This window comes from Coccinella septempunctata, chromosome 8 (assembly GCF_907165205.1).
Source record: "Coccinella septempunctata chromosome 8, icCocSept1.1, whole genome shotgun sequence".
Taxonomy (NCBI): domain Eukaryota; kingdom Metazoa; phylum Arthropoda; class Insecta; order Coleoptera; family Coccinellidae; genus Coccinella; species Coccinella septempunctata.
In genome coordinates this window covers 15,893,461-15,908,913 of record NC_058196.1, presented here as the reverse complement: position 1 = coordinate 15,908,913, position 15,453 = coordinate 15,893,461, and the positions used below count along the sequence as shown (strand labels likewise).

The following is a 15,453-nucleotide window of genomic DNA, read 5'->3' as shown; positions in this document are numbered from 1 at the left end:
TCGGCGAGATGGTTGTTGTCTATTAGGAAATCTCATGTTGTACCTACTCCCGACAAGCTTTTAATGAGTTGCAATCACAAAAACCGTACACAAAATTAATATCTGCATAGTCTTCGTTAGAAAACTGCATGTTTAACAGAAAAACTAAACCAGCAAAGCAATTTTTAAATTGGCAAACAATAAGTGTTCTGTCACCAGGTGAAATTCATCTCATTTATTTATAGGCTTACTGTAATTCATGAAATTTAATTGGTTGCATACAGATACATTGATGTCCAAAAACTAGGAAACGAAGCCTCAATGGCCAAAATTTTTTTTACGTTAAATCAAGAATATCAGTCTCTATATGTTAATTAAATTTTTCGCCTCGAGTTTTGAATCACCCTGTATATGACAGTTCTGTGAGATTCCTTTATGAGATAAGATAGTCTGACAGAACAAGATGAAGGAATTGGGTTGACTATCAAAGAAGAATCGTTTTGCTTAGGATTGTCCTGTATATCGTTCTAGGGAAATTACATTGAACCCAGAAAATTAAATGAGATGTCTAATTTAACGTCCTTCAATCTTCTACAATAATGTACCTAAATAAACTTTTTTCCCAACCAATGGAAATTCCAGGAATTCATTAAAAATATGTTCCAACTCGTTCTACAGTTCCTTTATCAAGCAACAACATATTTGAAATCTATTTAAATATAATAATAATGATAATAGGTACTTTACATAAAACCTTCAATAACAGGTTGACAAATGAAAAGGCTTTTTCTACCTGTTGTTACCCCACGGATAATGACACCAATTCATATTCATAATATGAAATTTTTCTAATCCTTCATTAACAATAGGCTGGAGTTTATGTCATTAATGTGAAATGGTTTTTGAATCTTTAATTTTTACAATTCTTCTGTTCAAAATTTGTAGGCAGTAATGAAATCAATAAACATTTATATTTAGTTATTTAAGTGTTAAACATAACTTGATGCTTTGTGAGAATATTATGATATCTCACGCATTTGGATGAAATTTTCGAGAATCTTGGACCAAAGCTTTCAAATATACAGTTTGCAAAGATATTAACTATTATAGTACCTATCAATGGATTTTCTTTCCCCTACGTAATTTTTTTTTCTACAATATAACAGCTTTTGAGAATTATACCATTGATTTTCGATGAAACTCACTTATTGTATCAGGTGTTTCAAAATAAAAGAGCCGTAAAAATTTCCTTTAATATTTATTGAATTTTTATGAAAACAATCTCAACATGTATCAAATCTAAATAACAATAATTTGTTTCTTCTAAATTAGATATTCTATTCCGCACATACTGATGACATAATGCCTTCAGATGTAGGATGACCTAAAATATCCTCCTTGGAATTTCGCATCGAAGTATTCACTCGCCTTACTAATCACCACCAATTTTTGGCATCAATTTTTGAAGTAAGTTTTTTTATTCACAACATTTTTCAGAACATCAACTGTAATACTTTACACTTTCCTCTGTAATGAGAATTATAATTCCGTTTCAGTAAATGATTGCATTGAAAAATAGGAAACAAATTCAAGGAATCAACTACGTATAATCATGGTGTACGGGAATGGTGAAGAAAAATATCATAATCTGAACTTATAGATTACACTCTTATATATATGAAAAAAAGTTGAAAAATTCTACTTATAAGTAACCGACACATAACAAGAATCTCGAATATCATGCACGGAAGAACTCAAAACAATCAAAACATTTCAAAGATTTCATAAGAAATGGAGGATTTCAATATTTAGAAGAAGATATTTAAGTCATCAATGTATACGGAAATGAATATTTTATTTTTTATCAAATTCTGCTTTGTCGAAACCCTGTCATTATTGAATCTGCGAAAGAATAATTCAACTGGAAGCATTCTTTATTTACTGTGAAAAAATATTTATTTGAAAATTGATGGCCGCCTTTCTGCCGGTTTCTGAAATACGGCGAAAATTCAGAAATGATTATTTCCCGCTAAAAGTTTGAATTTGGAAAAATATAATTATCATAACAACTGTTAAATTCAAAACTAGAGTGAAGTTTATACAATATTCAATATAAAACACATCAAGATTATGACAAAACTCTTAAAAAGAGAACAGCTGTTTGCTGTATCGAAAGTCTATTACTATTAGACTTCTTTAATTTTTGAAAATATTTGTTTCTAGATTAAGATTATAACCTCGTCATTTCATTTCAATCTTTTTTGAATTGGGTTCTCAATTTTAGGTCAATCTGATGTATTGAATCTAATTTCATTATTTTATCATTTTCTGCTTTTGTTATCTCTTCATTTCAGATGAAAGTTTCTGGTATCTTGGAGATTTTCCTTTTTGTCGAAAAAAGTATCAATTTTTGCAGTGCGATATGCCCTTCAATATAAAATATTTCAGCTTATTTCCTGAACAATTTCATTTCTTATACAATCCACTACACTCATGAGCAGAATAATATAAATCGATCTCAGCGATGGCCAATCTGTAAGAGAAAATACCACAAACGTTAAAAAAAATAGATCGCTGAAGCTGATGCACGAGAGGTGCAGGCCTGCAGGATAATACAGAACAACAAATCAGCCAAGACAAGCTTGGTCTAACATAATTTGCACTAGGAAGATATATTTGGATATGAGTTTTTATTACTTATATGCAACAAATATTTATTATTATTATTTATATTTGCCGAGATTTTCTGGTAGATCTCTTATTGATGGAAAATAATAAAGAGAATGACGGCGATTAATATTGTTTATTAAAATATAATATACATACTAGCATAATAGTTACAATTAATAATACGCATCAAGGAAAAGAAACAAAATAAAATATTTAATAATTGATCCGAACTATAGGAATAATTGATCAAATGTTTCCACTATCACTTATATTCGTCTATAAAATAAAAGATAAGGTACTCTATGACCTTGTGGTTTTAGAACACTATGTTCTGGTACAGCCTTGACCTTCTCATCATCGAACCTCAGCCAGGTGTTATAACCATCGTGAAAAGCATCTGTTAGGTAATGTCCATCACTGACTTCTTCACCTTCATGATACACTATAGCAAATAATTTATATTTTTCCTTTCCTGAAGAACGATTGGTTCCCTCCGAAAGAATTTTTGGATCAATTTGGAGATTCATCGGGTAACTAACTTTTTTTGTTATCTTCGAACAGTCGCCATTCCAGTCAAATTGAAAGTATTTCAAATGTAGCACTAGAACTACAGGCAGCTGTTCAATTAATATCTGTTGCCAGGCCTCGATGTTTTGTTTGGATTTTGAAGAAATGAAACCATCGATTTTGTTGACGTCTGTGAGATGTTTGAGTGCTTCAGAGATTGTAGTGGCCCTTTCAATATCCAATTGAAGGGTGAAGAACGGTTGGGTATTCGACGTAGATTCCTCACCTTTTTTATGGATATTTGATAGAAGTTTTCCACCAAAAATATTCTCTATAGGAGTTTGTTTGCTTGTTTCTTCGTCTTCCTTCTCAAACATGTTCATCATCTAGAAAAATGAACATGAAATTACTTTATAATCGACTTTAGATTAATATTCAAAGTATATTCGTCAATTATAGATACAAAATGTCCTGGAAAGGAAAAAGTTTCCACGATGGAAATAATCAATCAAAGACATTGTATATAGACTACATATATGTTGTCTTCATGACAAGTCTATGTGGTTCCCGATATACATATTGGTTCGGGCGCACAAATAAAATATTTGAGTTGTAGATGGCGAACAAAATATCTACATTTTCTTGTCATGGAATGATGTCGGTGAAATCGGCTCTCAAAGTTTAATAAATATTGTCACAGCTTTGATTAAAAATGAATTATTTTTCAATTTCTTCAAATAGTAAAGTGATAAATATCGGAAAAATGTAGCGACGAGAATGAAAATGAATACGACAGATAAAAATGAATGAGTATTGTTTGATAAGGTTCTGAAAATACACAAGTCATAACACGTTCAATTTTGAAAGTAATCGAGCCATTTTCGTTGTGTTTAATTCTTGTAGCATATGTGAATAATACGATTTGCACTTACCCACAAAATATCTAAGATGATTGCCTGAACCAGTATTGAATGCTGGACATTCACCGAGGCCGACAGTATTGCAATTAGTTAGGTGAGTTAGTATTAATCATTGCGTCAAAAAAATTGAAGTATCTTTCAATACTTCAATACCGGAAATGCCCGAAGTGTCGATAGTACTAAACTACAAAACTCACACTACTAAACAAAACAAAACAATTAAAATTGTTGAATGAAGCTCTCAGTATAGGTAATACATAAAATAATGAGTTTTAATATCACAAGAGTATAGACAATAGGTATTCGATTATACAACGACGCAGGATAGTTCTCGAAAAATCACCATTCAGGTGATGCGTTGTTCACCATCTCGTGCTGTTTTTGAAAACATGGGATTGAAGGTACTCGATACGTCCCGTATTTTGACAGGAATTGTCAAACTCCTCCTCCCAAATATTGGTGGAAAGCGATAATTGAGAAAGGCTTTGCGTCATTCGATCAGCGAAAATATCACTGTTCAGAATTGTATGAGGATAGTAACTATGCATTCAAATATCTATGAAATCCTTGTGAAGTCGAGATTGGGACTAGTATAATGATTCAAATTTGGTTAAAACGAAAATGGCTGACGGCTTTAAATCGAATATTATTATATCAGAATTCTTGATGAGATTTTCACCAATACACCAATTCCTATGAAATGCGATGGCTCACAATAATTCTTCAAGGGATATTTGATCATAATTAATCAATGTAGTCTATGACCGCGACGAAGGGCTAGACAATTTCGTATCCGACACAGAAATGCAGTTTAAAACATATCAGACAAGTATAGTTTTGTATAGTGTAACGAAAATTGTACTCACACTTTTCATTTCATAGTTGAGCCCATTCAAAAGGAGACCCAGAAATTCTTCGGCATCTTCTTGCTGCCCTTCAATCAGGAAAGTGTCACTTCTGCTACCATTCAGTATTTTGTAGAAAGATGACACTTCGAGGGGATCTCCACAATAGGCATCGAAGTTCCTTCGTTTATTTTTATTTTTTTTCGATAAACGAGTTTCAGGTGAACCAGAAAACTCCTTAAATTGGCTGAAGAATTCGCACCTACAATAATTGAAAGAATTAAATTAGTGATTATCAGAACATTTATATCCAAGAGAAGGAAATTCAAACAGAATGAAACTCACATGATTTCGATGCAAGGTGTTGAGCTGATGATTCCATTCGAAGTATAATTAAGTCCTTTCAGTAATTGGCATAATGGTGAACATGCTAGTAGGGCTTGTAATATGGAGTTTATGTAACAGAATGTGCTCCTGTTGATCAAACCCCTAGGTTGTAGGCTCATATTACTTCTATGAATTTTGTAACTGTATAAGTATTCTGAAAGAAAAGAAATTTATTTGAAATATTTCCAATTTCCTACAAATAGAAAATAAAAACACAAAAATCTTCAATTCAATACTCAGTTAAATTTTGATGTGATATAAAAGAAAACTTGCTCGATCGACTGAAGCTCTTCGAAATGAGAAATATGCCAGCTTTTACTGCTCATAATGTAAAAAATTTTAATTGAAAAACCTTTTACTAGTTAGAATATATAAGTTATTTCAGCTGGATGAAGATTTTATTCACTTATTGATACTCACTTCCCAATCTATAAGTGCGCTGGTCTCATCATTGCTGTATCCCGTTACCGGGAATAAATCTACAAAAAGAAGAAGAAAAAAAAAAAAAAAAATTCGAACAGACTTGTAACTTCTTAGTGCTAGTTGCGACTGTGTGCCCTCCTGTGACTAAAGAGACCCAACCGTGACCTGCAGATCCTTCCACACTCAGGGCATGGATAGTCTCCAACCAGATCTGGCCGCCGCTGTATCCTTCTCGATTCTCCACTATAACTGTGGACCAAAGACCTCCACTGTGACCTGTCTAACGCTAGTTGTTCCCAGTTATGATTAGCATTAACTGATTTTAGGGATTGATGTAGTGTATCCTTAAACCGCTTATACTGGCCTCCTGGTTTCCGGGCTCCCTCAGTGAGTTCGCCGTATAGAGCTATTTTGGGGAGACTTGTGTCTTGCATCCTCAGAATGTGGCCGCTCCATCTGAGTCGGGCCCTCGTTACTTGAGTCTCAATTGTTGTACAACTCGCGCGCTGCAAGACTTCTGCATTCGAAACTTTGTGGAACCATCTGATGTGCATTATCTGTCTTAGATGACGTTGCTGCGTCTGTTCAAGCTGTTTAATATGTCGCCTGTAGGGAGTCCAGCTTTCGCTTCCGTAAAGAAGCGTTGGGAGGACCACTGCTCTGTAAACAGCTGTCTTGGTCTTCAGATTGAGGTCGTGATTTTGGAACACTCTGTCCTTCAGCTTCCAGAATGCCCGTGATGCCGAATTGATACGGTTGTGTATTTCCGTGTCAAGGTTAGCCCCAGTATTTATGAAGCTTCCCAAGTATTTGAACTGCTCAACCTGTTCTAGAGTTTCATTGTCCAGGCTGATATCTGTTTGAAGGCTTTCTGGCGGACTTATCAGGATTTTGGTCTTGTCAATATTGAGTCTAAGGCCTAAAGCTTCGTATATATGTTTATAGGTGTCCATCATTATCTGTAGATCCTCTGAGCTGCTAGCGATGAGTGAACAGTCGTCTGCATATTGAAGTTCCGTGATAAACTTGGTACGGGTTTTTGCTCTGAGGCGCTTCAGGTTAAACAGGCCTCCATCAAATCTGAATCTTATCCCAACACCTCTTACGGGCATGCTCATGTCAGCAATTATCGATACAGCTATGGCGAAAATATTGAACAGTAAAGGCGCTAATACGCAGCCTTGTTTTATTCCAGAGTTGGTTGAGAAATGGTCGGTTGTAGAGCCATTATGCTGTATTCTAGCGGTGTTGTTGTTATGAAGGCTTTTACACACTGCTAGGAATTTTTCGGGTACTCCTAGACGTGCCATGATTTTCCAGAGCGCTCTCCGATTCACCGAGTCGAATGCCTTGCTTAAATCGATGAAGGCTGTATAAATCCTTGATTGTTGTTCACGGGCCTTTTCTTGTAGCTGTCGAAGTGTAAAAATTAGGTCCACCGTACCTCGATTTGGTCGAAAGCCGCACTGGGATTCAGGTAAAAGCCTCTCTAAGAGTGGAACCAGACGATTAGCCATAATCTTCGAGAGAATTTTACCGGCCACATTAAGCAACGATATGCCCCTGTAAGGCGCGGTTCTCACTGGAGCGATACGATAAACGATGCGACAGATGATTCGATAAGCAACCCGACCCTGATTCGACACGGCTCTCTTATAACCGTGCAAACGTAATGGAAGCAACTAATTCAGTGCACACTGAAGCGATCGCGATACTACACCGATAAATATCGAAATCGCGTCGGTTTGGGCGACACAACTGCCGGGTCGCTTCAGCGACAGAAAGGTGATTGAGAATCAAATCGGAAAAAGTAGCATAGAATTTCGTAATTGATTGACAATTTAGCGCTTGATTTGTCTATCGTATCGCTTCAGTGTGCACTGGAGTGTTGCGAAGATAAAAGTTGCATCGGGCGATAAAAAATTGCTCATGTTGCATCGCTTGTCGTATCGCTCCAGTGAGAACCGCGCCTAATTGTTGCAATTCGTCGTATCGCCTTTGTTCTTATAGAGGTTGATAACTAAAGCGTCTCTGAAGTCTTGTGGCACATCTCCCTGTTCCCAGATCTTGCGGAATAGTATTAGGAGACTATTGACAATGTCCTCATCCAAGGCTTTGAATATCTCCGCCGGAATGCCGTCTAGACCAGGGGACTTATCATTTTTCATATTTTTAATCGCGCTTATGATTTCCGACATTGAAATTTCGTCATCAAGCGATGTCATCGGACTATACGCGGGAAGCAGTTCTAAAATGGATAAATCCGAGTCGTTATTTTGATTCAAGACCTGTGAGTAATGCTCCTTCCATCTTTCGAGAATTTTTCTATCATCAGTTAGAATAGCTCCATGAGCATCTCTTATAGGAAAGCTAGCTTTTCTGCTTGGACCGTAAACAGTTTTAATAGCTTCGAAAAAACGCCTGTAGTCATGGTTATCGGCGTAAGCTTGTATTTCTCTAGCTTTTTCTTTCCACCAGCTGTCTTTGATTTTTCTTATTTCTTGACGGACCTCGCGTTTTATGTTTATGAAACCTATTTGGGCTGCAACATCGCCAGGCTTGTTCATTGCGGTTTTCATCGCTTTGTGTTTTGCGTCCAAAAGGGGTGCGATATGAGTTTCGCTGTCTGCAAACCAGTCTGGGGATTTTCGGGAGCGTTCCGTGCCCAGTATTTCCTTCGCTGTATTCGTAAGGGATGACTTGAAACGGAGCCAATGAGTCTCAATGTCGTCGTTATAATCCGGTGGTGTTAGGCTATCTTTGACGGCAGCTGTGAATCTGTCCTTTGTAGAAGGGTTTTGTAGTTTGGATATTTGAAGGCGCTCTCTTAGATACTTCGGCTTGCGTTGATATTTTGGGCGCATTGAGATTTTCATTTTCGAGATTACCAGTCTATGATCAGTCCAGCACTCCAGATCTGCTCTGGGTTTAGTGACCAACACCTCTTTCAGATCTTTCCTTCTCACGATCACATAGTCGAGGGTATGCCAATGCCCTGAGCGCGGGTGGCGCCAGGTCCCCCTTGAATTGGGTCTCGTAATAAAATAGGTGTTCGTTATACACAGATTGTGTTCTGCACAAAGAGCCAGCAGACGTTCTCCATTCGAATTGATGCTGTCTGTGCCGTCTTTCCCTATTATTCCCGGCCATAGTTCTGAGTCTTGACCTCTGCCCACTCTAGCGTTGAAGTCTCCAAGGAGAATTATTCGTTCCCGTTTTGGGATTTTACTTAATGTAGCAACGAGTGTTTCGTAAAAAGTGTCCTTTAAGTTGTCAGAGGAGTTCAAAGTGGGTGCGTATACTGCAATGATGTTCACAAACGTGTTATTCGCTGCAGGAAAACGTAGGGTCATTAAACGTTCTGAGATACCAACTAAATTTTCGGTAAGTTTGGCGGCCAGGTCGTTTCTAATGGCAAAGCCTACGCCATGTTGTCTGATTTCGCCTTCCGGCAAGCCTTTCCAGAAAAATGTATACGCTTGTTCTACCAAGCTACCTTCGTCCGAAAAGCGTGTTTCGCTTAAAGCAACTATTGCAATGGATGTTCGTTGCAGTTCCTTATCGATTAGGGCAGTACGCCTCTCTGGTCGGTCGGCCTTGGGGTTGTCTAGCAAGGTTCTGACGTTCCATGCTGCAAAAGCTATGTGCTTTTCATTGGTGTTTGTTCGATGATTCACTCGCTCAGGCACCCTCCCCCGGAGATCCGAATGGGAGGGTATTTTACCTCCGGATACGAATTTTGTCCTGTTCGACTGATCCATCTTTTTGTATGAGCGCTGGTCTATTGATTTGGTAGAAACCGAAATCATGGATGATTTATCTCGCCTATTTTTGACTTCCGTTGACAATAACTGCGAATTCTGAAAAAAAAAACTACGTTATATATTGAGGTATTCTTTCCAAAGCCTTATTGGAGAAATTTCAAACTTCCAGGAGAAGACCAGATTGTACATTCACTTTCAAAAGTGAAAATAATATTTCTGATACTTAATGAAATAAAACCTTAATTATCAGAAAGTAATTGATGGAAACTAAATATAACAAAATAAAAAGTTAAATACTCACGTCCATAACTTGAAAATTGTATAACCTATAACACCAAAATATAAAACAACTTTTAGTTTGAGTATCGCCAGGAAATGAACACCTTAGAATAAGACAAAACACAAAATTGAGAAATTTTCAGAGGCCTCTAACTTATATAGATGTGCCCCCTCCCTTCCTTATCTGGTTATCGTTTTTCTCAGAAAAGGCTAATGCTAATACCTGATGGGGGTAGGAGGTATTGTTCTCTCTTGGGTGCGTTTTGAAAAATTTTAACGACTTTACTGAATTCAGTTAAGGGTAATGTTATATTTCATTTCATTTTACATTCCATAAAAAAATCCCTCTGATATCACCTTTCTACCTAATTTTCGGGGATAACGCAGAATAATTAATTTTAATATTTAGTAAACAAATTGATAATAATCTTCAAAAATTGGTATCTAGAACTACGAATTTTTTGGAGATACTGATTTCTTCGCGAACATTTGTCAGATCAAAATGTCAAATTCAATATAATGGACAAAATGAAATTTCGCACTCGTAGTAAGACCCGATGACCATTAATAAACGTTATCTTATATAATGACCAAAGTCACTATACATATATATTTTGTATAGAAGTATATGTAGAAAGTATTTTTTGAGAAATTGTGAGAGAATGTGTATCTAATATTATTATCATTAATATCTGAAGGGGAAAGAGTAGTCTGTTTATATATAATGAATGAATTCTAAAACTACTGAACTAATTACAATACTTTCTTCACCATTCTGAATATACAGGGTGATTCAAAACTCGAGGCGAATAATAGAGGAACGTATACAGGCTGCTATTCTTGATAAAGAAGATAAAACCAAAATTATTGGATATTGCCTTGTTTCCGAGATATAATTGTTCAAAATTTCTGCATATCATCAATTTTAAACTTTAATAGCTGATAAAAATACAGAAAAAATTAAATCAAATGTTCAAAAATGCCACCATTAGCATCGATACATGCTTGGCAACGCAGAATAAGGGAATTGTACACTTATTGCATGTTTTGCCTATTCTAAGTGGATTCGACTGCATTAATAATTCGTTCCATTAATTGTTCTGTATCATTGATTTCCACTGCGTAAATATGTTGTTTCAAATGACCCCATGCAAAATAATCCAAAGATTTCAAATCAGGTGATCTCGCCGCTGGCCATAGCACCTTTGATAAGCGTCAGAAAACACTCGGCGAGATGGTTGTTGTCTATTAGGAAATCTCATGTTGTACCTACTCCCGACAAGCTTTTAATGAGTTGCAATCACAAAAACACAAAATTAATATCTGCATAGTCTTCGTTAGAAAACTGCATGTTTAACAGAAAAACTAAACCATCAAAGCAATTTTTTTATTGGCAAACAATAATTGTTCTGTCACCAGGTGACATTCATCTAATTCATTTCTAGGCTTACTGTAATTTATGTAATTTAATTGATTGCATACAGAAACATTATTAATATCCAAAAACTCAGAAACGAAGCCTCATCGGCCAAAACTTTTTTTTTACATTAAATCAAGAATATCAGTCTCTATATGTCCCTTAATTTTTTGCTTCGAGTTTTGAATTACCCTGTATAGGTACATTGATTTGGGGTGACATAAGACATACTTTATTTGAGTAAAGGTATGATTCCATTCTGGAATAATGAAACTTCTATAAGCAAGTCGGAAAAAAGAACCCTTCCCCACACTCCGCCTGACGCTGGACAGCACTATGCAAAATAATAATATATGAAAATGTTCAATACAACTTTTCGGATCTCGAAAAGAACTGGTTATACTATATATTTATTTATTGTGTATGTAGCCCGTTCTGGCCATTTTTATAGCCTCGAATTTTTTTCAAAATAATACTATATTATTTGGAATATTTTGACTGAAATATTACAAATTCACAACGTTACGTTCATAGTAGAAACATCATTAATCTGCAGATGGAGTGATAAAATCGATCTGGTCCTTATACCTTATGCTGATCTCGCATTAAATAATAATTAATAAATTGAAATTTGTGAAATACCGTGAGGTACCTATGTCTTCCCTCAGAAAGGAGATTACCTATCAGCATTGAGTATTGAATACTCAAACTTATAGGTTTTTGCATGAATCTCTTCTGAGAAAACTCCGGCAAATCTAGTAGATTCCAAATTATTAAATTAATCTGTTATATGTACGATAATTATATGTAGAGGCAGACAATTATTGAAGCACCAACGGCTTATACAGGAGCAGAAAACATTACCGTTCATTCGCGATCGTTCTAGAAGGCAGCGGCCGCGGTCCTTCCAGAAGATAGCGGCCGCTACGGCCGGCTGGTTATAATATGTATATCCGAAGTTTTAAATTCGTAATCAGTCTGGGTTCATGTTCATGTTACTTGGAGTTCCCTTTTTATCGTTGGTAGTAAAACTACATTGATCCCAGAAAATTATCACATGTCTTATTTCCCCTACTTCAACCTTCAACAATCATTTTTTTTTCAAACAAATGGAAATTCCAGGAATTCATTAAAAATATTTTTATATAGAAGTCCTTCATTAGGCCACAAAATATTTAAAAGCTATTCAAATATGATAAAATAAGTACTTTATCATAAAACCTTCAACAACTGGTTGGTAAATGAAAGGGCCTTTCCTATATGATGTTACCTGACGGATAATTACACGCATTCTTCTTCTTCTTCCCCTTTCATTTAGGTCATAACCTGTTCTTCTTCAAGGTGTTTCTACTGAAGTGGAGACTCAGCTTACCCACCATCTTTTCCTCGATCTTTCTACCGCTCTCCTTCCAGAGGATCTTCGATCTTGCATTATCTTTTTAATTCATTCTTTTTTGTTCATCGTTCATCTACTGCTTTTGTTGAGATCATGACACTTTAAATATAATCCAACGTGTATACAGGGTGATTCAGAACTCGAGGCAAAAAATTGAGGAACAAGCTTCTATTCTTGATATAAAAAGTAAAATAAAATTTTTGGATATTGCCTTGTTTCCGAGGTATAAGTTTTCAAAATTTCTGCATGTCATCAATTTTAAACTTTAATAGCTGATAAAAAAACAGACAAAATTCAATCAAATGGTCAAAAATGCCACCATTAGCATCGATACATGCTTTTGGCAACGGAGAATGAGGGAATTGTACACTAATTGCATGTTTTGCCTATTCTAAGTGGATTCGACCGCATTAATAATTCGTTCCATTAATTGTTCTGTATCATTGATTTCCACTGCGTAAATATGTTGTTTCAAATGACCCCATGCAAAATAATCCAAAGAATTCAAATCAGGTGATCTCGCCGCTGGCCATAGCACCTTTGATAAGCGTCAGAAAACACTCGGCGAGATGGTTGTTGTCTATTAGGAAATCTCATGTTGTACCTACTCCCGACAAGCTTTTAATGAGTTGCAATCACAAAAACCGTACACAAAATTAATATCTGCATAGTCTTCGTTAGAAAACTGCATGTTTAACAGAAAAACTAAACCAGCAAAGCAATTTTTGAATTGGCAAACAATAAGTGTTCTGTCACCAGGTGAAATTCATCTCATTTATTTATAGGCTTACTGTAATTTATGAAATTTAATTGGTTGCATACAGAAACATTGATGTCCAAAAACTAGGAAACGAAGCCTCATTGGCCAAAAATTTTTTTTACGTTAAATCAAGAATATCAGTCTCTATATGTTCCTTAATTTTTCGCCCCGAGTTTTGAATCACCCTGTATATAACAGTTCTGTGAGATTCCTTTATGAGATAAGATAGTCTGACAGAACAAGATGAAGGAATTGGGTTGACTACCAAAGAAGAATCGTTTTGCTTAGTATGTAAAGTCCAAATTCGTAATCAGTCTGGTTCACTCTACATGACAAGCGGTCTCGTTACTTGGAGTGTCCTGTATATCGTTCTAGGAAAATTACATTGAATCCAGAAAATTAAATGAGATGTCTAATTTAACGTCCTTTAGGCCCAGTTGCAGGAAAGACTATTAAGATTTGATGTCCCGTCAAAATTTAAAACTGTCATTTTTGAAGGGGAAAATGGAGGATTAAGATTTTAATGAAGTATTAAATTTTAATGGACTTTCCTGCAACTGGACGTATATCTCCTACAATAATGTAAATAAACCTTTTTCCCAAACAATGGAAATTCCAGGAATTCATTAAAAATAATAATAATAATAATAATAAATCTTTATTTATCCTGTGAGACATTTAACAATGTATAGGACAAGTCAGGAAATTGCATAGAACGAACATATTCATCTAGCAGAAAAAGAGAGCAAGGAAAAAATCCTTAATTCCTAAAAAGTATCACAAAGAAATTCATCTACACTATAGTAACATTTCTCGTACAACAATGCCTTTACTGCTGCACGAAAACACTTTTTGTCGAGAATTTTTATACCTTCTGGTAGTTTATTGAATAACTTGATACATATATAAGTTGGAGATGATTCAAATTTGCTGGTGTTATGCTTGGGTATGGACAACAAACTTACATTTCTTGTGTTATAATGATGAAAGCTGGAGAGTTTAACATAGAGGTTTTCATTATCCCTAGTGTGGAGAAGACATTTATAAATATAGATACATGGAACAGTCAGAATTTTATGTTTACGGAAGATAGGTTTACAAGATGTTCGTGAGCCAAGACCAAATATCAAACGTAAGATACGTTTCTGTGCAATGAGTAATCTCATGGAGTCAATTGAGTTGCCCCAGACCTCATTGTTATATGACAGCTGAGAATAAACTAGACCATAATAGACGTTCAATAATGCTTCGAGTGGAAGCGAGCTCCTCAGTCTGCGTATAGCGTAAAAAGAAGAGGAGAGTTTTTTACTAACATAGGCAACATGTTCGCACCATCTCAAATTGCTATCGACTATTACACCTAAGAACTTTGTGGAATGTTTGGAACGGAGAACCTCCTTTCCAGAACTCAGACTTAACGGAGAGGACTCTCTCAGTTCGAATTTTATCACTTCAGTTTTACCCACATTTAGTATAAGTCCATTTGCCTGACACCATGATGTGAAGGTTTTCAATAACAATTCACACAGATCAATGAGCTCGCCTAAACTCTTTGCTCTCACAACAAATGAGGTATCATCTACAAATATTACAATTTTGGCCATCTCTATATGTTCCGATAAATCATTTATAAATAATATGAATAGTAATGGTCCTAGTACCGAACCTTGTGGAACACCGAGTTCAACAGCAAATTCAGAAGAGCATTGATCTCCCACCCTCACAGTTAATTTACGATGGGTCACGAAACTTACAATCCATCCCAAGAAAGTACCCCGAAATCCAAGATTATAAAGTTTACTTTCGAGGAAATTAGGATCAATGGTATCAAAAGCTCGCGACAAGTCGAAAAAAAGACCGGCAACAGCATAACCTTCATCCAAAGATGACTGAACGAACTGAATAAAATCTACTATAGCAGTCCCAGTTGAGCGTTTAGATCTGAAGCCATGTTGACAATCGGCAATAACATTGAATTTAACTAAGTATGACATCATGCGGTCTAGTATTATTCTTTCTATGACTTTCGAAAATACACTTAATATAGAAATTGGGCGATAGTTGGCCACATCATTCACATCATCCTTCTTGTGTATTGGAATTACA

The 15,453-nt window shown here is 35.7% G+C and overlaps 1 protein-coding gene across 1 annotated transcript; it reads right to left on the bottom strand.

Moving 5' to 3' along the window:
- Positions 1-4,775: 4,775 nt before the first annotated feature.
- LOC123319079 (ubiquitin carboxyl-terminal hydrolase 10-like) lies at positions 4,776-10,008 on the bottom strand. Its single transcript, XM_044905925.1, has 5 exons — positions 9,797-10,008; positions 9,515-9,591; positions 5,729-5,754; positions 5,267-5,462; positions 4,776-5,183 (listed from the first exon to the last, which is right to left on the bottom strand). Exons 1-5 carry the CDS (start codon positions 9,800-9,802, stop codon positions 4,898-4,900), a joined length of 591 nt encoding a protein of 196 aa, XP_044761860.1. The 5' UTR covers positions 9,803-10,008; the 3' UTR covers positions 4,776-4,897.
- Positions 10,009-15,453: the final 5,445 nt, after the last annotated feature.